Below are 27,339 nucleotides of genomic sequence, written 5' to 3'. Positions count from 1 at the left end.
CAAGTCACTGGATTCAGAGTCCAGAGTGCTCACCATTACACCATGAGTTCCAGTATACAAAGGCTGTCAGTGGAGACTGCGACCTGAACGCAGCGCCTTGGACTGCTCAGCCATCCTGACTGAAAACAGCCCATATTTATTGAAAAATTTGAAAAAATATCATGATATACTAAATTCGGCATGATGGTGTGTGCTATGACTATAACCACAGTTGAAAAAATTTAACAGGATGACACCTCAAGGTAATCTGAGATGTCTGTAGATACTGGGCAGCTCCGACAAAAACAACTTGGAACACTGCCCGCTTCTGGTGATTTGAACAATGTTAACAGGGTTAAGACCATAGTTGGGGATAACCAAGTAAGGTTCCACTGAGATTTGAACTCGGATCACTGGATTCAGAGTCCAGAGTGCTCACCATTACACCATGGAACCTCTACTCTAAAAAAAAAAAAAAAACACTTTGTAATGAAAATTAATCAAGGTACACTCTAAACAAACACTTGGTGCAAATTCCATTATGGAAACGTATAGGCTCACGAATGCTACTGAAGAAGTACAGATCAAATCTTTCGGCACATGTGTGCCTTCTAACATACAGATAATTAAATTCTAAATATAATGAAACAGGAAAGAGTTCCAGTGAAAAACAGTGGCTGTCAGAAGTCGGATTCAAACCCAGGCTTCCGGTTGAGACTGCGACCTGAATGCAGCACCTTGGACCGCTCGGTCATCCTGGCTGAACACAGCCCATATTTATTGAAAATTTTGAAAAAATATCCTGATTTTCTAAATTGGGTAGCTGGTATGTGCTTTGACTATAAGCACAGTCGAAAAAAACAACAGGATGACACCTCAAGGTAATCTGACATGTCTGTAGATACTGGGCAGCTCCCCCACAGACAACTTGGAACACTGCCCGCTACTGGCCTCTCCTGGTGATTTGAACGATGTTAACAGGGTTAAGACCATAGTTGGGGATAACCAAGTAAGGTTCCACCGAGATTTGAACTCGGATCACTGGATTCAGAGTCCAGAGTGCTCACCATTACAGCATGGAACCTCCAAAAAAAAAGAACACTTTGTAATGAAAATTAATCAAGGAACACCCTAAACAAACACTTGGTGCAAATTCCATTATGGAAACGTATAGGCTCACGAATGCTACTGAAGAAGTACAAATCAAATATTTCGTCACATGTGTGTCTTCTAACATACAGATAATTAAATTCTCATTATAATGAAACAGCAAAGAGTTCCAGTATACAAAGGCTGTCAGAAGTGGGATTCGAACCCACGCCTCCAGTGGAGACTGCGACCTGAACGCAGCACCTTGGACCGCTCGGCCATCCTGACATTATCCATTAGTAAATGGAATGTGTTATTTATTAACAGACAGAGCCCACAGTGCAAGGTCATACATACACAGCACATAAAAACATAAAAATAAAAAACTATATACAATGCCTATAAAATGTTGCTTTTACGCATGAAATAATGGTCAATATAATTTGGCCTTTTTAAAAAGAATTTGCAAAAAAAACTCTTTAATATCAAAGTGAAAACAGATTTTTTTACAAAATAATGTCAATTAATTAAAAATATATGAGGTAAAATAAATGATTGCATCAGTATTCATACCCTTTAAAGTAACTGACCTAATTCAACAGAGTTCCAGCTAGTTGATGCAGCAGAGTCACAGTTAGTGAAATGGAGATCACCCGAGTACAGCTGATGTGTGTCAAGTGATCGTAGTATAAAAACATGTGTGTCTGGGAGGTCCAGTCTCTGGTCCATCACTATTCCTGCTACAATAGTACCATGAAGACTAAAGAACACTCCTAGCAACTCAGAGAAAAGATAATTGAAAAGTATAAGTCAGGAGATGGCTACAAAAAATGTCAAGCTCACTGATCTCACAGAGTTCAGTTAAACCATCATTAAGAAATGGAACTTGTTTAAATCTGCCTAGAGCTGGCCGTCCTCACAATCTGAGTGACCGGACAAGAAGAAGACTGGGGAGGGAAGTCACCAAGACACCTAGGACCACTCTGCAGGAGTTACAAGCCTCAGTGGCTCAGATAGGAGAGAATGCACATACAACATATGTTGCCCGGGTTCTTCACCAGTCGGAGCCACCAGCTGAATGGGAGAGAAAAAAAGCTCATGAAATTGATTTTTGTCTATCAGACTAGACACTATGTTTGACAAACACCAAACACTGCACATCACCACAAACGTACCAACTCCAGCGTGAAACATGGTGGTGGCAGCATCATGCTCTGGGGATGCTCCTCAGCAGCAGGGCCAGTCTTCTTCTTGTCAGGTCACTCAGATTGTGAGGACGGCCAGCTGTGGAGGAGGAATGCTGCGGACGGCTGATGGCTTGGGTAAAGGCTGACCTAGTCAGACAAGATTAGACAAAGCAATTGATTAAGATTTCGTTGTTAGCTGATTTTATCTCTTTGGCATTCACACAACCAAATTCAAAAATGTATATACTCACTTTGAGCTTGCTGTGCAATTGGTGGTTGCAGTAGCACTTGACTGGGCTCTGTGGATGTCTCAGGAGGCATCAGAAGGGTCTCTGAAACCATATAAGCATAATAAACACTTAATTATTATTCACAGTAAGATAAATAAATAAATAAATGTAATATGACACTTAGAATCCATGCAGTAGTCCTTAAAACGCCTGTAAATTGCAGTGCTGTTTACATTTAGTCCTAAAGTTGCACTAGTATATGAATTACAACGATTAAACTGATTTTAAAGGATTTACAACAGTTTTGGTGGACACTGCATATGGATATTTTTAAGATGCAAACACAGTTAAAATGATACACACCTGGAACCGTGACAGTTGTCTTTGTTGGCAGAGGACATTCTGTTTGTGGTAAGAGGAACATCAGCTCCTTAGGCAGGGGCACTGGTCTCTTTACTACTGCAGAGCTGAGGCTGCATGGAGGGAAGGACCACAACAAGTAATGGTTTATAATGGACAAAAGCAGGCATTACAACAGAAGGTTTTAAATGGATGAACAAAAATATGATGCATCTACCATCTCCTTGTGAACCCTTCACTTCAGTCTGTGTGGACAGTCTAGCAGATGACACTACAAAAGGAACTCTTGTCAATTATTTATATTTTGGCAATTATCAAAAAATGGCGTTAGTAAAGGCACTCATGATTTGCTTCACCTGCTTGTCTCAGCTTGATATAGTGAAAGACGGTTTCTTACATGAATATGTAAAGAAAACATTCATTAACACACATTCATTTTTTTTGTATGGATTAATATTCAGTATTCAGTCATATAATTGAGCCTGAGCAGGGGAAGCAACATGGCACACTGCAAACACATGCATTCAAGTGTTAGTCACCACAGCAGTTTTAGCATTTATTTATATAAGGGAATAAGGAATGATACTTACCCTCATCATGACTGGAATCAATTCATAGTCACTAGGACTCTTAAGTAGAACACCAAAACACAGACACGACCAGAACGTGGTCAACCTGAGACGGAACGATTTAAGACATGCTTCAGTTTGGGATAAGGATTCATATTCCCACAGTTGTCTATCGACAACAGGACGTTTTGGTTAAGAACCTCTTTCTGTTCCTGAAGCCTCTTGTGGTCTGGCAGCTGAGGATGTTGCAGGAACGGCTACATAACACAAACAAAACATTATATATATTATATAATGAATATATATATCTTTCATAAAAAGGAATACACAAACTATACCGTAAAAAACTTTGAATCTTAAGGCAGCAGAAAAACAAAACAAATAAAAGACAACACATATTTACTCACAGCTCTCCATGTGATGCTTGGAAGGGGAGATACTCAGCATCGCTCTCTCCAGCTCCATATCTTCATCCATCACTATAATGCAACACACGAGGATTAGAATAAAGGAATATGTCTTCACAATACTTAGGCTTGTACGACCACCACGGACATGATGGGAGTTTATTCCACTTGGTGTACTAAAATACCATGAAAGCATATACATCTTTTTGACAAAACAAATGGAAAACACGACCTACCCATAGCTTCAGCAGGAGCTTGTGAGGCATGCTTCATCTGAGAAGAGGCAAAGGTTAGGTGTTGCTTCTTCTGCAGGTATTGTTGGAGCTTATGCATCTTTGTCCCTGGAACACAGCTTAGAGCATAGTGGGGAGTTAACACCTTAACTGATGCTGAATCTCACAGCTATTGCCAGGTCATGTGACTTAAATAACAATGAAGTGTGAAGTTTTTGAAGTATTCAGATATTTTACTTAATTAAAAGTAGCTATACAGCAGTGTAAAACTGGCCTGTTACAAGTAAAGTCCTGTATTCCACATCATGCTTAACCCTTTTTGACCCAAAATAATTTTCATCACACCGTTATTAATGGTTAACTTTCATTGAATTGACCCTCTGCATCCTTTATAGATAAAATACATTTCACACACACTGCTGCACCTGTGTAAGCAGGCGTGTTTGTACTGAACAACTAAACAAAAAAAAAAAAGTTTAGAAGAAACATTATGGATACACTTGAGTACAAGCTGTACTTAAGTACGGTACTAGTAAATGTACTAGTTACATTTCACAACTGGATGAATGAACAGCCAGAACACTGTCATAGTTTTATTACGTTATATCTCACGTCTACCGGACAGTATTCAGTGTGTATGTATCGTCTACCGGCTAATGGTAAGCGTCATTTCAATAGATTTATACATAATTAATGATCTACGTGGGAAATTTCATTTATGCACATGTAGATTAACATGTCACATTACAACACGAAAGTAACTCTGATGAGGGAAAGCAGTAAAAACGCTCGGGCTAGGATCTTAAAAGTCCATCTGTATTTTTACTGTAGGGCTACTGTATTTTATTGTGAAGGACAGAAGTACGGTCCGTGTGTGTTGATAACGATGGTTGATAACGGCCTTATCTATTCGGCTTACCCAGAAACATCCAATTTCCCCCCAAAAACTCAGCAGCCCCCATTGTTTTACAGCAAGGGGATGCCAGTGACAGATGTGGTAGAACGGCTAATTCACCGGCGTTAGCGTCTTTTAGCCGACTCTGGTAAACCGGAGGCTAACGTACACGGTTAAAACCATATGCGGTTTAATAGTATAAGAATGACTACATGTTTGGTCAATAATCATTTCTTCATTCATCATTAATGTAGGTTAATTTACCGTTTGACGTAAGGTTAAGGTGCTGTCAACTCCATAGATATGTCTATGGTCAACTCTTCACTCTCTCTTCTTCACTCTCTGACAGCGAGATGCCGGAGGCAACAGGTTTTCTAAACAGCGCCCCCACAGCGCATACTAGAGGCCAAAAATATATTACATCGGTAGTGGTTTAGCACTACCATAGGAAATGAATGGGGTTCGGTTTAGGCAGTTTTAGCTAAAGAATCCCCGGCGGCCGCGCGGAGAGGTCCCCGGTTCGAGACCGGGCGGAAACAGGTTTTGGTTTCATTTGTGTTTCTATATATCTGCGGAATCGTGTGCCCTTAACAAAATGTCATTGAAAACGTTTGTAGACCAACATATCACAGGCAGAAGCGGAGCTAGAGGGGGGCCGGGGTAGCACTGGATCCCCCTGAAATCTGATTGGACCCCCCAGGTGCCACCCCAGATGATTGACATATCGCGGCACCGCACGTCTTGTCGAAAGGAGCCAGTTGCATTTTTAAATCAGTGACGCCTATTGACTGCTAAATCCCTCCTGTACAGTAGTTGGCGCTATGTACCACAAAGCGTTGTAATCCACGTTCATTAGGAGGAGAAGAAGAATCGCCACAGAAGAAGAGGCAGATTTGAACTGGAGTCGAAAAAGAAGACTAGCCTACATGGACAGTGAAATCTTCATTCTAAAGTAAGTTTTACGGTGGTGTCCTAATGAGTCACTGTTTAAAATAACTTTTGTGTTCAAATAGGAGATCGGTTTTTTTGTTTTGCTACAAGCAGAGAGGCACGCTATCAAGCAAACGTTAACGTTAGGCTACATCTCATGGCGTATACAGACGACCAGTGTCAGCTTCCAGCCGCCGCTCAACATTAACGTCTACAATTAATTAACTCGCGTTGCTAACGTTATATATATTCATGTGTTTCTCCAATTTTTTTAGAGGAGTGAAACTAGCAGACAATCACCCAGCTAGCTGTTTCATGCTCTGTTACCTGAAATTAAATGTAACATGAAGACGGTTGCTAGCCTGTCAACTAGCTGAAATGTCTGAATATTAAAGTTACGTCTACAGCGGTCTATTTGCCCTGACATTTTTTAGGCTTGAAGGGGGGATTTAATAACATTGTGTGATTGTAAGTGATGCTAGGAGTAACAAGACTGGCTTATTTTTTATAGGGTTAGTTGAGAATGAAAAGACAGGGGGACAAGATATATGACTTATTTTTAAAGAGAAGCAAGTCTCACCAGGTCAGAGCATCTACAGAAGCAGTCACATGCTCAAGTTACAGGGTTCCTACGCTAGTATGGAAAGTATGGAATTTGATTTTATACATTTCCAGGTCTGGAAAAGTATGGAAAATGGAAACTATTGTATGGAAATAATATATTTATCCAATACTTATCTGGGTTATCTGAAGATATTTGGGTTAATTAATTTGCATGCACTACCTAGCTACAATCTCCTGGAAATAATTTGGCGACATAATGGCATACAAATTCAGAATAATGAAAACAAATGATTAATTGCATAATCAATTTCACATGATACACATCTAATTACTCTAATGTCACAAATTATTGTATTTATTTATTTTACTGATAAGTCTGGGAATTAGGTTCTGGAAATTTCAAATGTGTAGGAACCCTGAAGTTAAATTTTAGATATTTTGAAGTGTTGTTACTGATAATGTGTGTTGCTGTTGTTTTTTTAATGGTGGTTGTATTTTTGTTTTTTGCTTACACTTATATTTTCATTTTTACACAATGTAGTTCCATTGAGGGAGGACACCAAAGACGGAAGTGGCAGCTCCCATCCTGGGACTAGTCAGGAGAGAGCGTACGAGGCACAGCACAGCCCATCATCACCAGGTCAGAGCATAGACAGAAACAGTCACATGCTCAGTTCAGTAATTAAGTTTAGTTTTAGATATTTTGAAATGTTGGTTACTGATGAGTGTTGTTTTTTTAATGGTGATTGCATTTTTATTTTGATTACACTATACAATGTAGTTCCATCGAAGGAGGACACAGAGGCCTCTAATTCTGACGAGGATGTCGGTGAGCCAGAAGAGCCAGACCCAGAGCCAGCTGTCTCCAGCACTACTTTTGCTCATCCAAGAGGACGCAGTGGTAGGTCTACTTACCTGAAACTTGCTAGTTAGCTGCAGTTATCGCCTAATAATCTTCTGGATCCCTTAACTGTGTTTTCATGACCATTTTATTTGTATTCCAGATATTTCAAGATGCAAAGAGGAAGGACCAGTTCAGCCTTGTCTGACACGATTCCCCAGAACCCAGCATGGATCAAGGAAGAGAGCATTCTGCAGTGCCTGGTATAGATTGATGCCTTTTGTGTGTGTGCATTTTTGCCATTTTTGTAAAAATGAGTTATTATTATTATTAATAATGAATTGTTGAAAATTTGTTGCAAAGTTGTGTTTTATATTTTCTACATTGTTAATAAACTGCAAATTATATATACATAAATCTCATCTCCTGTGTTCAACAATTCAACATTTGACACTCCGATTGCAATTGATCAGTTTAGAAACAAATTCATTGTTATAGTCTGTGGACCCCCTGAAATAGCCTTGGCCACCCCAAGGATAAAAGTCTAGCTCCGCCACTGATCACAGGTGAACCTGTATAACTGCAGTGTTTCGTTATATTACACAGAGTTGTCAAACTAGATTTAATGATTTGATTAGTGAGTTTAAGAGGTGCTGGATTTTGTACCCTTAGATTCTACAGCTCTTCCCAGCTGTCTTTGTGCTAAGCTAAGCTAACCAGCTCCTGACTACTGTGGCTTCAAAAAAGCAAACAAGCACTTTTAAAATATTTTACATAGTGCTTCACAAATCTTCCTTAAACTTGACACTAAAGACACTTTGTTGTACTTAATTATTGACTTTCACTGTAAAAGCTCTGCACTGAACTTTTCCCCTGCATTATTTACATTTTTTCCACAGCTCAGCCCACTTTAAGACCCGGCACTTTGCTCTGGCATTCCAAGGTAAGTCACTTTAATGTTTGAGTGTAGGAATTGGTCTTCAGTCATATGTACCACATTAGTGGAGATGCACTTAGGTGGCGGTGGATCAAAGAGCTGGGGGAGAGGTAAAAGGCTGCTGAGGTCAGATAGGAATATGAACAATCGTTTTGCTTAAACTGGAGGGAAAAGTCGGTGAATTACAATTATTGCAAAGCGTGAAATTCCTACAATTTCCCTCAAGTCTCAGTTTAGATGAGATAGGTGTACTATTGGTGCAACTGTGTCTTTGAGGGTCAGGATCTGGAAAAGGACACTGCCAAATCCATCAGTAAAAAAGGCACATACAGCCTGCTGCCACTGGGCATTGCCAAGTAAATTATTGTGAGCATGCAGAGTGAAAGGTTAGACGCAAGGGTCATGTTTCACAAGCCGATTGGGCGGTTAGTTGTTATGGCAACTCATGCCAGACCCCAGACCTCTCTGGTGACATAAAGATAAAGTAAGCAGCTGGAACAGAGGTAGCATGTCAAATTATAACAGGTGGTTAAAAAAAAGTTTACTACCTGTCTGCATTCCATATTCTCACTATTGCATTACAATAACTTTAATATCAGTATTGAATCTGTCAAGGTTTTCTGACAGGTTTTTTTGGTCTCATTATGTCAGGGGGTATATATCTTATTTTGGAATTAAATCTTCCACTTGAAACTTGAGCAGTTGAGTAGGCACAGGTAAATAGTGTCATCAGAGTGACCCTCTGCCCTCCTCTTTATCTCTGTTCCATCACAGCCAGGCACACTAAATAATTCAGACTCATGAGAGCTGCATTTGGCATCCTAAAGAAACTTCTATGCTGAACAGATCAGGCAGGCAGGAGGAGGGATGACTGGTCCAATTGTGCCATCTACTGGTGAAGAATGGAAAGTCATATGTAGGCAAAGAGTATGTGCAAGAGTGTGTTGTTTTACAAACAATACATTGAACTTATAAGCAAGATAATGCACAATTGCTTAATTCAATTCACTAAGGGGTTCTGCAGCAGGCACACTAAATAATTCAGACTCATGAGAGCTGCATTTGGCATCCTAAAGAAACTTCTATGCTGAACAGATCAGGCAGGCAGGAGGAGGGATGACTGGTCCAATTGTGCCATCTACTGGTGAAGAATGGAAAGTCATATGTAGGCAAAGAGTATGTGCAAGAGTGTGTTGTTTTACAAACGATACATTGAACTTATAAGCAAGATAATGCACAATTGCTTAATTCAATTCACTAAGGGGTTCTGCAGCTGCAGCTGCAGCCTTGCTTGTTCTGGTATGATCAGTAACTCTGTGTTGATGTTAGCTAATTTTAGAGAAATTGCTTGAGGAAACCTTTAAAATTGAATTATCTGACACCAACCGAAAATCCTCACCTATTTCTCTGCGCAGATCGTTTGATGGGGAATGATGAGCAGGAGGTTTAAAAGGGAGGTCAACAAATCATACATCATCCATTTACGGTTTAAAGATAGAATGAAATGCACCCAGAACATTTATAAATGAAGAAAGAGACTGATGTGTCACCTCTAAAAATGCATTATTTACTGGCTTTCAGTTTCCGTAGTGTAGTGGTTATCACGTTCGCCTAACACGCGAAAGGTCCCCGGTTCGAGACCGGGCGGAAACAGCTTTTGGTTTCATTTGTGTTTCTATTTATCTGCGAAATTGTGTGCCCTTAACAAAATGTAATTGAAAACGTTTGTAGATCAACATATCACAGTTGAACCAGAAGTATAGCTACAGTGTTACGTTATATTACACAGAGTTGACAAACTAACTATACTAATGTTAGAAAAATTGCATGAGTAAACCTTCAAAATTGAATTATCTGACACCAACAGGAAAATACCTCACCAATTATTTCTGCGCAGTCTTTGATGGGGAAATGATGAGCTGGAGTCGTCCAAGTTCTCAGTTTAACATAGTTTTATTACAATACGTCAAGAAATGTGAATTACAGAGCTCTGGGATTCACTTTAGGAATCAGTTTAACTGTCCCTGATACACACAGACAGGTTTCAGGTCATGAAGTCTGAAAACCTCGTCTCTACTCCTGCAAAAAAACCCAGTTTTACACTAACATCGTTTAATTATATCAATGAAGGTAGATTTCTTCCAGGAAGTCCAGCCTTCCCCCTCCGCTGATTCGCCAGTCTTCTTTCACACCGTCACACGTCAGGCCACCTGGGCAAAACAATCACTGCTGCCCAGGACAGGACGAGGCCTTGTGGCCTGCTAACAAACTTGTTATGACGAACATACTGCCTTATTATGTTCTACAGAAATATAACAACTATTCTTCAGAGTTCTACATGTTCTTTTAAAGGTTAAAAAATATAAGACAGACAATACTATTTTTTGTGATTATAGAATCTTAATTAGTTTAAGCAAATGGAATATATGTAATTAAAGTAATCATAGTTTTCTACATCAATATTAACACACAAACACAATCAATGTATCAAAATCATATTACCTGATTAATATAAATGCATAGAGATAGACATTATCAAGGTTTCAGTGAATTACGCATGCATAGTGACCTTGTAATGACTGTTGGGAGAAAAATGTCAAAGAGGAAAAGAGAGGAAGACAGTAACATTTCATTTTCAACAAGTATAATATTCAAATTATTCTAACACTAACCAGCTCCTGACTGTACTGTGGCTTCAAAAAAGCAAACAAGCACTTTTAAAATATTTTTCTAGTGCTTCACAAATCTTCCTTAAACTTGACACTAAAGACACTTTGTTGTACTGAACCCCTCGCCTTTCCCTTGAACACATTATTTATCCTCACAATTGCTCACTCAAACATGAAGGTAGATTTCTTCCAGGAAGTGTCGCCTTCTGGATCCGCTGATTCGTCAGTTTTAATCAATATAGAGGGCAGTTAGGAATCGGGCTTGTAACTAGAGAGTCGCCGGTTCGAATCCCGGTACTGACAGGGCAAGGACTGAAGTGCCCTTGAGCAAGGCACCTAACCCCCCTCCACAGCTCCCCGGGTGCAGTAATGTGCTTCCCACTGCTCCTTGCATGGTGTGTTCACTTGTGTGTAAAAAAGGATGGGTTAAATGCAGAGGTTGAATTTCCCCATTGTGGGATTAATAAAGTAATTAATCTAATCTATTCTAAATTGCCAAGGGACATGACGTGTCTCTAATCTAGAGACACGTCATGTCACTGGGCAGCAATCTTCTCTGTCCGGCACACTGTGTCCTTGACCTGGCCTGTTCTCCAAATCATTCAACAAAACATTCTGCCTTGTTGTGTCTTACAGAGATATAATTTGGAGACACAGATGTAATGTCTACATGAAATAGATAGAATCTTAATCAGTTTAAGCAAATGGAATATATGTATTTAAAGTACTCACAGTTTCTTATTGCATTATTAATATATAAATGCATAGAGAGAGGGCACACACACACGTGCACATGCATTTGATAGTGACCTTTGATAGTGACCTGCATCATGCACAGAGACAGACAACAGAGACAGACAAATTATTCTAACACTAATATTAGCTAACTTTAGCTAGATATTGCTGTGTGACTGTACTGATTTGTCAATTTGCAGAATCTTCCGTATGTGTAGAAGTACTGTACTGTACTGTACTGTACTGTACATAGTGTAAAAGTGTGTTCTAGCATTTACCTTGCCTTGCAATTATCATTTGTGTCTACAGTCTACTGTTCATCAAAATATACATAATCACCCTTTAAAGCCCTGGAAGACTTGGTTTTAGAAAATGAAATGGGACTTTAGCACATTTTTAGGCTCATACTTCTATTTGGGTTTCTACTAGAACCTGTTTACTTGCTTTAATGTTCAAAAAACATTATTTTTCTCATTCTGTCTGTCTGAATATACATGTGTTTACCTTCTGTCTGAAAGGCTCCGTTTTAGCTCCTGTCTCTTTAAGCCCCCCTCCCAAAAAAGCCCTGTCTACTCTGATTGGCCAGTGGACTTCTGCATCTACTTTCTTGCTGTCTCTGCACCATCTTTGCAGCCGTGGAATGCCTGTAGTGCTATAATATAGTTGTGATATCACTACCTTACATTTCTTCCTTGATTGAATGTTTTGATACTTCCACAGTATCAAGGTAGTACCAGGTAGTGTCAAAACATACAATGAAAGGTCAATGGGAAATAGGAAATGGAAGGTCCTTGGAAATACAGCTATCCAAATAGTATATCAAGTGTAGCAATATAAATTATTACCAGTAGTGGAAAAAGTATTCAGATCCCTTACTTAAGTAAAAGTACTATTACAACACTAAGCCCTGCATTCAAAACTCACTGAAGTAAAAGTACAAAAGTATCAGCATTAAATTGTACTAAAAGTGTCAAGTATTTAATAAACTGTTGTGAGGTTTAATTTGAAAAAAAAAATCTAATAACTTTTAAATTTCCATGTTTTTTATGCTAAATCTCAACCTGAAAAGTAACTTAAGCTGTCAGGTAAATGTAGTGAAGTAAAACGTACAGTACTTGCCTCTAAATGTAGTGGAGTAGAAGTATGAAGTTACATAAAATGGAAATACTCAAGTAAAGTACCTCCAAATTTTACTAATTTACAGTACTTGAGTAAATGTACTTAGTTACATTCCACCACTGATTATTGCCATTTTTATAGCCCTTCAAATACCATAACACACTGTAGGGTACAGTAGTACTAAGGTACTGCACAAGACATGGAGTTATAATAATATTTCTATTAAAATACACAGAAAATCAATTTGTGCTGAAATCCTAGCTAATCATTTCTTGAAATAACATGTTAGTGTTTAGTAAACCATCGTGTTTGATGGGTTTTGGATCAGCAGTCATTATCCATCCTCTTCTTCCTCCCAACTGTTCTGTAATTGAATTGGATGCGCTGCAAGTTGCATAAGGCACATGCGGTTGTGCAACCCTCTTGAAAATACTGATTTAGGATTAAGAGGTTTATTGCGGGGTTTCTAAATTAGTGCAGAGGGAGGATTTGGGAAATCTCAACAGCGGTACTTTTACTAGAAGATATCTGAAGAGGATCACAAACTGAAAATACATTGTGTGTGTGTGTGTGTGTGTGTGTGTGTGTGTGTGTGTGTGTGTGTGTGTGTGTGTGTGTGTGTGTGTGTGTGTGTGTGTGTGTGTGTGTGTGTGTGTGTGTGTGTGTGTGTGTGTGTGTGTTTTAAGCATGACTAGGTGGAATCCCATCTAGAAGCATAAGCCCCTTGTTTGCTGCACAATCTCTGATGACTACGCAAACCCTGAGTGGTATCCCATTTAAGCTTGTAGTTTATAGTATAGTATTTACAGATCGAGAGCCAATAATACACATTTGCTGCTGATACAGATAGGGACTCTAAAACATAAAGATCAGACAAGAAAATCCTGAGTAATCTTAAGTGAACTAGGGAAAAAGCATTAATATTGTGTCAGTGCATGAGCAAGAGTTACACAATACACTGCTTACTAAAAACAATCCCAGTCTGAACAGATATCCTGATGGAAATATTTACACTGTTTATGCTAATGTATGATGCAACTACTATTTACACCTAATATATTTGAGAGATATATTCAGAATCATCACTAAGTAAAACTGATTTTGAAAGCACTGATTTGACTTGGAGGAAGCACAAGAAGAAGGGAGCTGATAGTGTCCTCCTTCCCATCTCCCCATCATCCTTTACTTTACCCTTCACCTGAAAACCTGAATGTGAATATTATTTTAAATGGACAAATACCCAAACTGGAAACTAAAAGGTCACCATGGCCATCTAAGCCATGTGCAAGAGACAAATGGAGAGAAGTCTTTGGGTTATTTCTAAATTTTCATTCATGTCAGCTGGTATTAGCCATGTCTCATGCTGCCTGGAGATGAAGACAATGGCTTCAGACTTGTTGAGTTTTTTAGACAGTCGCCCTGTCCGCTTCACACTACCCCAGTACATCCTTCTTCCCACGCCTGAAATTTAGAAAAACCCATGCCTAAAAACGAAAAAGAACTCCCCGTCGGGGAATCGAACCCCGGTCTTCCGCGCGAGAGCCGTAAATACTGGCCCTTAACTTCCTTAACTTTTCCTATTCATTCTCTATGGTAGTTCTTATCACTACGGATGTAATATATTTTTGGCCACAAGTGGGAAATTGGTGGCGCTGTTTCCCGCTTTCGGATGCTTAAAGTAAGGACACCTCCGTTTTGACTTTTGAGTGAGAGATATCGGAGAGACTGACAACTTGAGAAGCGATCTGCTACGTACAAACATACATACATACATACATACAAACAAACGTATGTATGTATTTATTTACATACAAACATACATACATACCTACGTGTTTTTTCGTCTGCATTTTCCCCGGTCGAATTTGTCAAACGTAAGTGTTGTTCTGTCTTTTAATTTAGGTTATGTTGTTGTTGTTTACGCAAGTACAGGTTGTAATCGGTGTGTTGTTAACTTAGGTAACGTTAGTAAGTAGGTTAACTAGTTAGAAATATAACAGGCATGTCTGTTAACAACAGCTCATTTTACTAATACTACTTTGCACATCTTGAAGAGTTGTCGGTCGAGATTTCAATTGTCTTTGCCGCCATTGTCTATACCAATATATTATGTCTGTTTGATAGATAGATAGATGGATAGATGGATAGATAGATGGATAGATAGATAGATAGATAGATAGATAGATAGATAGATAGATAGATAGATAGATAGATAGATAGATAGATGGATAGATGTATAGATAGATAGATAGATAGATAGACTTTATTTATCCCAAGCTGGGAAATTACAGTGTAGCAGCAGCATTACACACACATAGACAATGACAATTACCCTAAATAAAAAGAACAACCTAGGCATACTTCAAGCAATAAAAATATAAAAACACAATAAAAATACGATAAAATATAAAGTGTCTAAAGAGGAGTATGTATTAAGGAGTAGAATAGAATTCCAGTGCAGAATAAATATGAATATACAGTATAAAAATGTTGGTGCTATGAAACAAATAAGGTGCAATGAACAGTGTGCATAAAGAACACATAAAGTGCATAGACAGTATGTAATGAACCAGGCTATTATTTGTTATTGTACAGTGTGATGGCATGTGGCAGGAAAGATTTTTTGTATAATTCATATAAAACGTGTTTAATCGTTATGGCATATTTGTTATTAAAAGGTGTAACAGATATGTAATATATCTGTCTGTATTGCCCACTTAACATGAGTAACAGTTGCTATAACAGTGATACAATAAAAATAAATAAAAATACAATAAAATATAAAGTGTCTAAAGAGGAGTATGTATTAAGGAGTAGAATAGAATTCCAGTGCAGAATAAATATGAATATACAGTATAAAAATGTTGGTGCTATGAAACAAATAAGGTGCAATGAACAGTGTGCATAAAGAACACATAAAGTGCATAGACAGTATGTAATGAACCAGGCTATTATTTGTTATTGTACAGTGTGATGGCATGTGGCAGGAAAGATTTTTTGTATAATTCATATAAAACGTGTTTAATCGTTATGGCATATTTGTTATTAAAAGGTGTAACAGATATGTAATATATCTGTCTGTATTGCCCACTTAACATGAGTAACAGTTGCTATAACAGTGATACAATAAAAATAAATAAAAATACAATAAAATATAAAGTGTCTAAAGAGGAGTATGTATTAAGGAGTAGAATAGAATTCCAGTGCAGAATAAATATGAATATACAGTATAAAAATGTTGGTGCTATGAAACAAATAAGGTGCAATGAACAGTGTGCATAAAGAACACATAAAGTGCATAGACAGTATGTAATGAACCAGGCTATTATTTGTTATTGTACAGTGTGATGGCATGTGGCAGGAAAGATTTTTTGTATAATTCATATAAAACGTGTTTAATCGTTATGGCATATTTGTTATTAAAAGGTGTAACAGATATGTAATATATCTGTCTGTATTGCCCACTTAACATGAGTAACAGTTGCTATAACAGTGATACAATAAAAATAAATAAAAATACAATAAAATATAAAGTGTCTAAAGAGGAGTATGTATTAAGGAGTAGAATAGAATTCCAGTGCAGAATAAATATGAATATACAGTATAAAAATGTTGGTGCTATGAAACAAATAAGGTGCAATGAACAGTGTGCATAAAGAACACATAAAGTGCATAGACAGTATGTAATGAACCAGGCTATTATTTGTTATTGTACAGTGTGATGGCATGTGGCAGGAAAGATTTTTTGTATAATTCATATAAAACGTGTTTAATCGTTATGGCATATTTGTTATTAAAAGGTGTAACAGATATGTAATATATCTGTCTGTATTGCCCACTTAACATGAGTAACAGTTGCTATAACAGTGATACAATAAAAATAAATAAAAATACAATAAAATATAAAGTGTCTAAAGAGGAGTATGTATTAAGGAGTAGAATAGAATTCCAGTGCAGAATAAATATGAATATACAGTATAAAAATGTTGGTGCTATGAAACAAATAAGGTGCAATGAACAGTGTGCATAAAGAACACATAAAGTGCATAGACAGTATGTAATGAACCAGGCTATTATTTGTTATTGTACAGTGTGATGGCATGTGGCAGGAAAGATTTTTTGTATAATTCATATAAAACGTGTTTAATCGTTATGGCATATTTGTTATTAAAAGGTGTAACAGATATGTAATATATCTGTCTGTATTGCCCACTTAACATGAGTAACAGTTGCTATAACAGTGATATTACATTTTGAATTATTACTGTATAATAACCATTGTGTTTGGTTGTGCACAGGAAATATGAAGAGGTCAGTTAATTTCTTTCCGGGAAGGATGAGGGTGTCCTTCAGGAAGGGTCCATCGGGCCACCTGCGACAGGACCCCTCAGAGGAGGCCATGAAAATAAAAAGAAACCCTTTGCTTCAGGACAGGTCCCCGCCCCAGAGTCATGACACAGTAAAGACAAACGCGCTTACTGAGGTCTTTCAGAGGGGCGGGGATGTGTCAGACTGTCTGGAGGTGACAGGGGAGTTTGTGCTACAGTTTGGGAAGTACAAAGGGAAGCGATACAGATGGTTAATGGAAAATGATGTAGGTTACATCATCTTCCTGTTAAGGAAGGTAGATGAGGAGGAGAAAGACGGGACCTTCAACCCCCAGGGACACAGCAAGGATAGCCTGCTGTCGTTTCTGGACTACGCCAGGACTTTCCAGGAAGTTGTGGACCTGAGGGACTTCCTGCTCTCCCGGCAGCCTGCGACACCCGTGGCTTCAGAAGGCGACAGTGTTGTCGGCTTTGGAGTCAGGGCCAAGGACACCTGGAAGCAGATCTGGGAGAAAAGGGCTGATGGTTTTGCGGATTTCATCCTCAGAGCCAAGTGCGTCCCAAACAGCAAGATGTTCAACCTGCAGCAGTACCTCAGGAAGCAGCAGACTGCTGAGTCCTGTGCATCAGCTGTCTCCGTGCCACCATCTAACACTCTAGGTTCGTGGAAAAATATGCAAATGCTGATTTCATGTGAACATGTAACTTACCTGATGCATAATTAATGTTATTGTTTAATCTCTCAGTGATGGAGGAAGACGAGGAGCTGGAGAGGGGGATGCTGAATTTATCACCGTCCAAATTTGACGCTGAACTAAGTAGGTTGATTCTAGTTTAATAAATAGATAAACCTGTCCAAATAATTGTAATAACTTCTTAAAAATCTCACTGTACATGATAAAATTGTAATAAGTCACATGTGCTTTCAGGACCACCAGCAGCAGTACCCAGAGCCACAGCGGTGCCCCCACCAAAAGGTTTCCTCATCAGTGTGGACGGAGGATTCGGTTTTCACCAGAATTCACCTGCCATTACTTTTTTCTGTCAACTAGTTTGTTGTTTTGGCCGTGTTCTGGCCTGTTCTGATGTGTGTGTTCTTTTTCTCTCCCACTAACTTAAAGAAACATGTCGACGATGATGGTAAGTAGTTTGGTTTTTGCATGCTTTCTATTTTGCTGTCATTCAAGGATTTGGCATGTGAAAAAACATGGTGTCTAAGAACACCCAGCTATGGTATAGGCTAACAAGCCACATCTTTGAATGTCGAGTTGTATTTTTCGATAAGTATAAGACATAAGTATTGATTTCGCTTCTGTGCTTTACCTGTTTTTAGAATGAAAAAAAATCATTGTGTATTTCCATATCAAAAAACATTCATTCACAATTTCATCAAAATATTCAGTCCTTGCTAGCAGTTGGCTCCAGATGAAACAGGTTAAGACAGATTGTGAAGCATAAACAAACTTCAGTGTGAGGAAAATGACACGGATTGTCTTTACAGCACACAGGACGAAGCCAACAGCTACTGCTGTCTCTGGACCTGCAGAGCCTCCTGGCAATAGATTTTCTTCTGTGAAAGGTTGTTATATTTCAACTTCTTAATTTGAACCAATCGTGAATGTAATGGCAATTGAACAATGTTTCTTCATATTTTCTTTTTTTAATCTCCCAGACACAGCGAAGGCTCCGTTGCCAGTCCCTCCTCAGCTGCTTGCCATTGCACCACAGCTCGGGGTTGGAGATCAGGAGCCCAATGTGTTGGGACAAGGTATGAAACTGTCACACAAGCATTGCTGTTATACTTCCAGTATAACTCACATAAATATCAGTTTAGTTTTGACAGATAAAAATCACATGTTCTATGTATTTTATAGCATTCGTGTGTCATGTAATTTTATTTAAGGCTGTTTCTGTTGCAACAATTTTTTAAAGCGCACAGAAAACCAGTCTCCCGCCGTTCTTCGGAGTCTGGACTCATAACTACTCCATCTCCTCCTGAAGGTAAATGTTTGTTTATAAAATGCTCTGATAAGGAACATCTTAAGCAAATGTCACCAACACTTAACTTTGCTGTTTGTATCTCACCATCCTAGATTCCTCATCACAGATTATCACCCCTGTGGAGGCACATAGAAGCATCATCCTTGATGAAGGTATGAATATCTGTCACACTGTGTAAACCATAGCAGTCATTGATATAGAGCACTCTTTCCCTTTCTCTTACACTGTATGTACTGTAGCGTTTTAATGTGTTTGTGTTTCACAGCTCTTCCATGTCCAGCGCCTCACATCAGGCAGCCTGCGCCCTCTGTCCCAGCATATGATCAGGATGTTGCACAGTGGAACTGCTCCCACCAACAAAAAACATGGATGAAGACTGAAATGGAGGCATTGGGTCTGTGGCCAGGGTCACGTCCAGTACGTCGCCCCATGAACATGCTGGCCCTATGGCGTTACCCACCTCAGCCTGAGCTCATTGACTCCATCACAGAGCTGCCACCGGTCAAGTTCTTTCAGCTTCATCCTTTTTTCATTTGGAAGCCAGAGCACACAATCATGGAGAGGATGAAAAACAATTACATCCTGCCCTGCCTTCATGGTTGTCCCACCCCTCAGGTAGCGTCTTCAGGCGTTGGGAGGCCAAGAGTCATCATCGGCACCGGCGGTCAGTACTACATATTGGCCTCACGTCTCACGTGCAAGGCCTGTAAGAGGTACTGGCATGCTGACAAGCCCCAGTGGTTGGAGAAGCTACCAAAGCGCTTCAGCAACATTGTCCCAGCCTTCCTGACGCACAAAAAGGCCATCTGCAAATCGGTGATGGACGAGCTGAGGCGCAGTGGCAAATCACCAGAGGACATGGCCAAGCAGTTGACAGAGGTGCTTCATCTGAAGTATGAGAGAGCTCATCTGGCCTACCTGCTAAGTGTCCAGAACATCAGGGATGCTGAGGCAGGGGTTTATGGCCAGAGCACCATCACTGGGCTGCTCAGACAGATGGACACTCCTGCTCCATTTGGCGGCTACTCGGATGCTGATGGCTGGTGTGGAGTGTCTGTGTCTTCACACTATCTTGTGAACTGCCTGGGCCATGAGTACCAGAGGCAGAAGGAGCTCCTCACCCTGCTGCTCCAGGGGACCTTTGGACGGGCACTCAGGTCGGATCACACCCGCAAGGTAGCTAGGAAGGTTGTGCTGTCATCCGGCACAATGTCTTCCTATGCAATCATGAATGAGAACTGGATGATCCTGAGCTGGGTGATGCTGCAGTCCGAGTGCGACCGCTCACTCCAGCCGATGTATGAGGGCCTGGCTCAGCGCTACACTGCAGCTGGAGTGGAGAAGGCAGGCTACCAGTGGGTGGACAGGTATAAAGAACAAGTACCACTTCCAAACTGTACTAGATTGGAAATTATTATTATGAATTATAATTAATTTTGTACAAAGATATAGAATAGAATAGAATAGAATAGAATAGAATAGAATAGAATAGAATAGAATAGAATTACTTCATTGTTCCCAGACTGAGAAAATATTTTGTCACAGCAGCAGTGGGTCCACAAAAAAACACCCTGTACATAACATAAATAGAAAGATATATATACAGTGCAGACTATACTATAAACAAAAATAATCTATACAACTGTACAAGAAATAAACAATTCCTATGAATGTGCAATAACAGAACCAAAATATACACATGAATGTGCAAAAATAGAACCACAGGTTATATAGATAGATAAATAGACTTTAAAGAACCTAGAATCTGCAGATGTAAACATGCTATAAATGGAGTAAAAACAGTAGAGAGATCAGAGTTCTCTCTGTCAGGCAGAGGTGAGAGAGTTACTGTGTAACTACATTACTACCACAGTCTCCAGACTGCCCTATTGTCAGAAATGTTGCAGCTCTAATGACTTTTCTTTATAATGTTTAGGGACTGCTGTGCTGCCTTCAAGGTCCTGGATCCTGGGGCTCAGGACCACCTTCTGTGGGACTGCTGGAGGACCACAGAGGCCATCATTACACAGGCCACTTCGGGAAACCTGGAAAACACCTGTGCATCAAGGAGCAAGTTTAATAAGGACATAACTGTCAAATTAGACTTGTTTCATTGTATGCGCCGCTTTACCAGGGAGTGCGTCTCAGAACACCATCCTCTGTTCAGTTCTTTTTGCCAGTTCCTCTCTGCAGCATTCGTCATTGTGGACCAGAGCGACCTCCAGAAGCTCAAGGATGCGTACACCTTCTGTGGGATCTCTCCTGCTAATCCCACCAAGCAGCACATAAGAGAACACTGCAGGACAAAGGTGCCACAGAGCAGGGAACTGCTGCAGAGAGTTGAAGATGTCCTACATCACTTCTATCTGGCAAAGGACACGAGTGACGTACCCCTCTTTAAGGCGTCCATGCTGAAGGTGTGGAGGATTCAGCGCATCCACATCCTGAGAGGCTGTCTGAGTGACCCTGAGGTTGGTGAGGGAATCCTCTACAGGTATGGTGGCACCTTGCAGCTCAACTACACCAAGGGCGAGGGTGCTGCTGTACCTGTCTGGATCCCTGTGAGAGGCACCTCTCAGCAGGAGGGCTTCCATTTTCACCAAGCCCAGTGGGTGACAGGCAACCGGGTGTCCTGCGAGCTTTTCCAGGCCCAGGCCATGACTGGAGTGGTCCGCTGGAACTTTAGAAGACTGGTGGACTTGAAGCAGCCTGATGTGGAGCTGCCAGCTGTGTTTGACCCCTTGTTGATCTTTGAGTTGAACAAATGCTCCTTGAAGGTCACAGGAAAGGCCAAATACCCAGCTCTGCAGACTTCACTCAGGGACACAGGGGAGAGATTTGGCTTAGAGTATGTGGAGCCAGGCTGCCGTCCTGTTCTCTTCAACTGGGACAAGGACAAGGAGACACAGGCGCAGTCCTCTTCCCAGGACGAAGTGTGCCACTCCCCTGCTGCTGTCATGGACACAGAAGCTCAGGTAATACAGTTTAATCACTTATTGTCAATTACTGACTAACCAACAGTCTGAGTGACTAAATCACTACATTTGATGCTATGTTTCAGGAGACCAGTGGACCTGTCCAGGGGGATCCAGTGCCGGTCCTGTCTTTCCAGCAGCGCGCAGTGACAGCAAAGATGCAGTCTTTGATGGACACAGGTCATTCAAATTACCCACCTACCATCCCTCATACATACCTAACAGTTAAACAGAGGCATGGACACTTAGGGTGCAAATAATATCATGATGGTTATATTAATATATTGTCAGTAAACAATAATAAGTGTTAGTAATAGTAATAGTGAATGTAGAATGTAAAACCTATAAGAAAAACATCTGTACAGATGAACTTTAAATGTTTTCTTTCCTTTTATTTAACTTGTCACATATGTCACAGAATTTTTGTTGCAACTGCAAAAGTAAAACTTACTTTTAGTGATCACTGTGTTCGACAGAACTGTGCCAAACATATTACTGCAGTATAATAATATGAATCTTCTGAAATGTGTCAAAAAACAACATAATAAGCATATGCTTGATTTTTTACATTTTTCTTTCAGGCCTTCCAGGGGTAGCACCACTGCCTGTATCCTCCTCACCTCGGGCCACCCGCACTGGACCCATCAAGACAGGAGGCCTTGTTCAAGTCCTGGACCATAGCAGGTGGACAGCACCAATGAGAGCTGCCATTGATGGACTTTTGATCAAGCATCATGGAGCTAAAGGTCTGTTGAAGCGGGTCGATGCAGATTATGCTGCCATGGTGCAGAGGGCTTGCACTGACCCTAACAGCCTCCTTCATCCCACCACCTGCCAGCATATCTCCAGATATGTGAAGCATCTAGCAAAACTTAAAAACACCAGCTCCTCCCTCAATACAAGCCCAGAAAAGGTTGTGGAGACACAGCAGCTTTGGCAGAGTTTGACCACAGGCAGCCAAACAGTAAGTGTGCCTGTCACAACCTTGCCTCCTGCAACAGTCAACCCTCCTCACGTTGCTCCCTCCCAGGAGGTGTCACTGAGCCGTGCATCACTGGAGAAGATTGTGACAGACATCCTAGAAAAGCAACAACAACATCAACAACAACAACAACAACAACAACAACCACAACAGCAGGAGCAGCAGCAGAAGATGACCAGGAAGTGTTTAGCCTGCGGTCAGCCAAAGTCCCGTTATCTTGGTGATGGCTCTTCAGTTCATTTTTTTTATCAAACACCCACAGTTAAATACTTTTACTGCTCCACAAAGGTCTTCAAGACCTACGCACATGAAGGCCTTACAAACGAAAGGATGTCCTTTGAGGATTTTGCTGCCTCTCCATTTTTTGAGCGGGAGCTGGAGGCTGCCAGAAAGAGGGGTGCAGAGTGGAGAAGGGTGGCAGAGGAGAGGGCCAAGAGGAAGGCTGATGTAAAGCTGCCAACTGGTCGCCTTTGCAGGTCCTGCCACCAGCCACTCAGGCAGGGTCTCGGCAGCCCTCACATTCACACCTCCTTCCCCGGTGTGCCAGGGAAGTACATATACTGTCCCTCGAGAGTGTACTCTTTATATAAGGAGGAGGGCATGGTGGAGGAGATGAGTTGGGGAGACTTCCAGCAGTCCCACTTCTTCGAGGCTGAAAGGGACAGATGGATAAAAGAAAAGAGGAAGTGAGATAGTGTGGAGGAAGAGACTATTTACTGTATATATGTATATATTCTGTATATCTGTTCAGCTTGTTGGTTTTCATTGTGTTTGTTTGATTGTTAAGAATTCTGTTGTTTCTTTTATTTTATTTTCATATTATACTCTGTACATAAATGTGATTCACTATTTCAATCTATTCTTGTATTGTGAGCAGTTCAGGAAGTAACCAGTTCCAAAAAGGGTTTTATTGTTTATTATGTTTAATTCTTTATATTATGTACATGCTGATTGTGGAGTTATCTATAAAAATCATTTTTTTCTTTTCATCAGTTGTTTTTTTAAATAAATATCTTGTATCTAATTGTTTCTTGTGAAATCAATAATAATTACCATACTATTTTTAGTATTATATATATAACAACACCAATAATAATTATAATAGTAATAATCATTACTATCATTAGTATCATTTCTGTTGTTGTTCAGTTTAATTCAACCCTTGACCCGTAGCAGTATGTAAAAGGACCATTCTTTCAAGTAGCATGATTACCTGACGTTTAATAAACAGGTGGCATTATAACCACCCTAAAGATTTATTGTTTCACCATGATTTATTCAAATATCAGCGATCAAATATCTTAATAAATGTTAGAATGGATCTGATGTGATGTTTTTTAATTGTGCACACACTATGTAGCAAAACAAGTCCGAACCAAATATGAGTGTTTTAGCTCGGATGAGGGGGGACGCGAACCCGGTTCTGCGAAGGTGCCCTTCTTCGTTGGAAAAGTCCTCTACACCTATCCGCGGGTGGCCTCCGCGTGACAGGCGGAGATACTGTCCACTATACTAACGAGGAAGGCGTGCTGAAATGAGTATGGCGCGTCACAAAATAGGTGCGGCTGTGCCAGTTACTACATAGATGTAATTAAACGACTTTAGGTATTTTATAGATTTACTGATAAAATTCATGACAAAGCAGCTGTAACATATATAGAGAAATAGAACATTTACATGGTACATTTACTGTCTAAAGGCCCTTAGAATTGCTTCCAGTGGTTTCCGTAGTGTAGTGGTTATCACGTTCGCCTAACACGCGAAAGGTCCCCGGTTCGAGACCGGGCGGAAACAGCTTTTATTTGCGTTAACTGTGGAATCGTGAGCACTTAACGCAATATCGCATAAAAAAATGTATAGTTAAATTCTAGTGCTGCAACTACCCAACAACATACAGGAAGTAGGGTAGCGACGGTTTCCGTAGTGTAGTGGTTATCACGTTCGCCTTATGTTCAACTCTTATTCCAGGTGATATATGTCTTATTTTAAAAATGTGAGAATACAATCAGGAAGCTGATAAATGGGTGCTTTTAATGTGTTTGAGTCCAGTTGTGTCTTCTCATGTGGTGCATCAGAGGTCCACCCTGCCTGCATCACCTGCAGAGAGAAACTTTACACAGACAAATAGAGATGTAAGTAAAATGTGTTACAACGGACAGGCTTTATTTTAATTTCAGTTTTAAATTACTGATTATTGTTTAGGATAACGAAACACATTCAACAGTATTAACTACTCTCAATATATCCTGTTAGTAAACGTTATCATGCTTTGCACAGTTCCTCCTGAAATTCAGACTTAATGTTATGTGTCAACTAAAGTCGATGACAATCAGTCGGTTTCTGGCGTGTTTTAATATTCAAATGCCTGCTTTGATAATGATATTAAATAAAAAAGATATAGTCTGGGGTCCTGCGCCGTCAAATTTTACGTTACCGAATATTTCACAGTCTGAGTCTTAATAACAAACTCCGTTATTTCTGAACCATGCTTAAATGTGATGCTTTTTAATTACACAGACATTATTGTAATTACACACAGATGAACACGTTAAATTGGGCCGAGTGTAGAGTTAACTTGATGCAATGGTAAATTTAGTCATCATTTCATAACATTGCATAATGTTACCATGCTAACATGGTGATCTCTTTATTTTCCAAACACACAGACGCTGTGTTTGATTCCAAGTATTACAAACATAAATGATAACACTTCTGTATTACTTATGACTTCAGTCACTATACCGGTTTAATAATCTTCTTTACTTCACTCCCGTTAGCATCGAAGGCAGCATTTACTGGCTAACAAAATACTGTAAACGCTAATAAATGATCATTTATAAATCAAATAAAACGAGAATAACACTCACCAACAACTGGGGCCTGGGCTTCTTGTGGAGCAGTGGTACAGCTGACCACACAGCAGGTGGTGTTAATAGTCCGATGTTTGCTTGTAAAACTCTCAGCCGGCAGGGAAAGTTTCCAGTGAATTAGCCACGTCGCTAGTAGCTACAGACAGCTAGCGGCTAGTGCCGTCAGCTACGTCACCTGTCACTCAGAGCTGGGACCGCTTCATTATGCAGAATTTTCGAAACTTAAACTAGTGAGATATAAAATAATTCACCCCCCTCAGAGTTGTCATGGAAGCGGAAATCAGCTTCTGAGAGTAGAGGCATCGTTTGAACCAGGCTGTAAACATGTTTATTTCTAGTGTGAAATCGGACATTTTAACATGAGAGTCAATCTAACTTGCTCCCTTCTGAAGCCTGCCTTCACAGCTCCAGACCGGGGCTTGCCGATTGGGCGGAAACAGCTTTTATTTGCGTTTCCTCCATAAAATTAACTGTGGAATCGTGTGCACTCAACGCAATATCACATAAAAACATTAATAGTTAAATTCTAGTGCTACAGCTACCCAATAAAATACAGAAAGAAAGTTTGCAACAGTTTCCGTAGTGTAGTGGTTATCACGTTCGCCTCACACGCGAAAGGTCCCCGGTTCGAAACCGGGCGGAAACATATCTCTTTAGTTGTGCTTACACCTGCCAATCAAACGTTTCTGAGTTGTATTTAGTGAACAACACAAGCAAAGTCTCCTGAGTTGTATGGTAAGTTAACTGAAAGAATAGTAGTACAATATGATTTATAATACATCTGAGGTGCTTGAACTTCCTCACTTTGTGCAGCAAATCACTTCTTCCCTCTTAGCATCTTTTTCAAGTTGGGTAGGCAGCCTAGAGTGTGTTTTTAGAGGTTCCTTAAACATAAAAACAAACCCAACAAACTTCAAACAAAATATTAGCTGAACAGCTGTGGTAACAAAGGATTGCCTATTTTATATGCTGGGGTCACGCTCTCATATAATCTGATCAGTAATGCAAAGCACTGTTCTGTCAGACATTTCTTTATAGTCTCTACTGTATGTATGCCTTGTCTGTTCTCTAAAGGTCTGCAGAAAGTAGGTTACTCATGAGCTGGGCATGGAAAAATCCTCTCTGTCATTTGCCTACAGTCTAGGCAAATGTGAAGGCAAGCTGAACTTGCAGCCATTTAGTCTTCGGTAGCTGCCATACAAACATGGACTCCTCGCCAACAGGAGCTGCACCTGGGAGACCGTAAGACACAGATTTGACTTTTTCTGAATGTTTCATGCTTTTAAATATAGACAGCAACCTAATTAATGGGAAAAACAGTGATAATGTGATCCATTTTAATGCTAACATGTTGAATTCTTGTAGGCTGCTCACAGACAGCATGTTCGTGGTAAAAAGGAGGTGGCAGCAGGACAACCGGGCCAAAGCTCTAGAGAGGA

The 27,339-nt window shown here is 40.0% G+C and overlaps 1 protein-coding gene, 2 long non-coding RNA genes and 6 other non-coding genes across 11 annotated transcripts; 5 read left to right on the top strand and 4 right to left on the bottom strand.

The window, feature by feature from the left end:
• Positions 1-363: 363 nt before the first annotated feature.
• On the bottom strand, positions 364-435 carry trnaq-cug (transfer RNA glutamine (anticodon CUG)). The gene has a single exon. It is a non-coding gene; the product is annotated as a tRNA-Gln (tRNA).
• Positions 436-991: 556 nt separating this feature from the next.
• On the bottom strand, positions 992-1,063 carry trnaq-cug (transfer RNA glutamine (anticodon CUG)). Its single transcript has one exon. It is a non-coding gene; the product is annotated as a tRNA-Gln (tRNA).
• Positions 1,064-1,273: 210 nt separating this feature from the next.
• Positions 1,274-1,356, bottom strand: trnal-cag (transfer RNA leucine (anticodon CAG)). The gene has a single exon. It is a non-coding gene; the product is annotated as a tRNA-Leu (tRNA).
• Positions 1,357-1,368: 12 nt separating this feature from the next.
• Positions 1,369-5,282, bottom strand: LOC131960776 (uncharacterized). 3 transcript variants are annotated; one of them, XR_009389751.1, is made up of 8 exons: positions 5,214-5,282; positions 4,058-4,173; positions 3,822-3,893; positions 3,063-3,671; positions 2,849-2,958; positions 2,507-2,587; positions 2,244-2,402; positions 1,369-2,142 (listed from the first exon to the last, which is right to left on the bottom strand). It is a non-coding gene; the product is annotated as an uncharacterized LOC131960776 (long non-coding RNA). The 3 variants fall into 3 exon arrangements; XR_009389752.1 differs by having other exon boundaries at positions 3,063-3,116; positions 3,202-3,671; positions 4,058-5,264; XR_009389750.1 differs by having other exon boundaries at positions 4,058-5,264.
• A 478-nt stretch (positions 5,283-5,760) lies between these two features.
• On the top strand, positions 5,761-7,659 carry LOC131960266 (uncharacterized). The gene is made up of 4 exons (XR_009389627.1): positions 5,761-5,901; positions 6,985-7,083; positions 7,225-7,344; positions 7,448-7,659. It is a non-coding gene; the product is annotated as an uncharacterized LOC131960266 (long non-coding RNA).
• Positions 7,660-9,801: 2,142 nt separating this feature from the next.
• Positions 9,802-9,874, top strand: trnav-aac (transfer RNA valine (anticodon AAC)). Its single transcript has one exon. It is a non-coding gene; the product is annotated as a tRNA-Val (tRNA).
• Positions 9,875-17,633: 7,759 nt separating this feature from the next.
• Positions 17,634-23,720, top strand: LOC131961094 (uncharacterized). The gene is made up of 12 exons (XM_059326366.1): positions 17,634-17,732; positions 17,819-17,890; positions 18,002-18,212; positions 18,574-18,651; positions 18,745-18,840; positions 19,005-19,073; positions 19,166-19,225; positions 19,339-20,440; positions 21,010-22,048; positions 22,135-22,228; positions 22,630-23,114; positions 23,319-23,720. Exons 3-12 carry the CDS (start codon positions 18,158-18,160, stop codon positions 23,718-23,720), a joined length of 3,480 nt encoding a protein of 1,159 aa, XP_059182349.1. The 5' UTR covers positions 17,634-17,732; positions 17,819-17,890; positions 18,002-18,157.
• Positions 23,721-24,751: 1,031 nt separating this feature from the next.
• trnav-aac (transfer RNA valine (anticodon AAC)) lies at positions 24,752-24,824 on the top strand. Its single transcript has one exon. It is a non-coding gene; the product is annotated as a tRNA-Val (tRNA).
• A 1,649-nt stretch (positions 24,825-26,473) lies between these two features.
• On the top strand, positions 26,474-26,546 carry trnav-cac (transfer RNA valine (anticodon CAC)). Its single transcript has one exon. It is a non-coding gene; the product is annotated as a tRNA-Val (tRNA).
• The last annotated feature ends 793 nt before the right edge of the window (positions 26,547-27,339 follow it).

This window comes from Centropristis striata, chromosome 22 (assembly GCF_030273125.1).
Source record: "Centropristis striata isolate RG_2023a ecotype Rhode Island chromosome 22, C.striata_1.0, whole genome shotgun sequence".
In the NCBI taxonomy this organism is placed as follows: Eukaryota; Metazoa; Chordata; class Actinopteri; order Perciformes; family Serranidae; genus Centropristis; species Centropristis striata.
The sequence above is the reverse complement of the archived record's forward strand: the minus strand, read 5'-3'. Positions and strand labels throughout refer to the sequence as shown.

Coding starts and splice junctions, on each gene's coding strand:
- LOC131961094 (XM_059326366.1), top strand. CDS start 18,158: ATGTGTGTGTTCTTTTTCTCTCCCACTAACTTAAAGAAACATGTCGAC. Junction 18,841..19,004: donor GCCCAATGTGTTGGGACAAG/GTATGAAACTGT, acceptor AATTTTTTAAAG/CGCACAGAAAACCAGTCTCC. Junction 19,074..19,165: donor TACTCCATCTCCTCCTGAAG/GTAAATGTTTGT, acceptor TCACCATCCTAG/ATTCCTCATCACAGATTATC.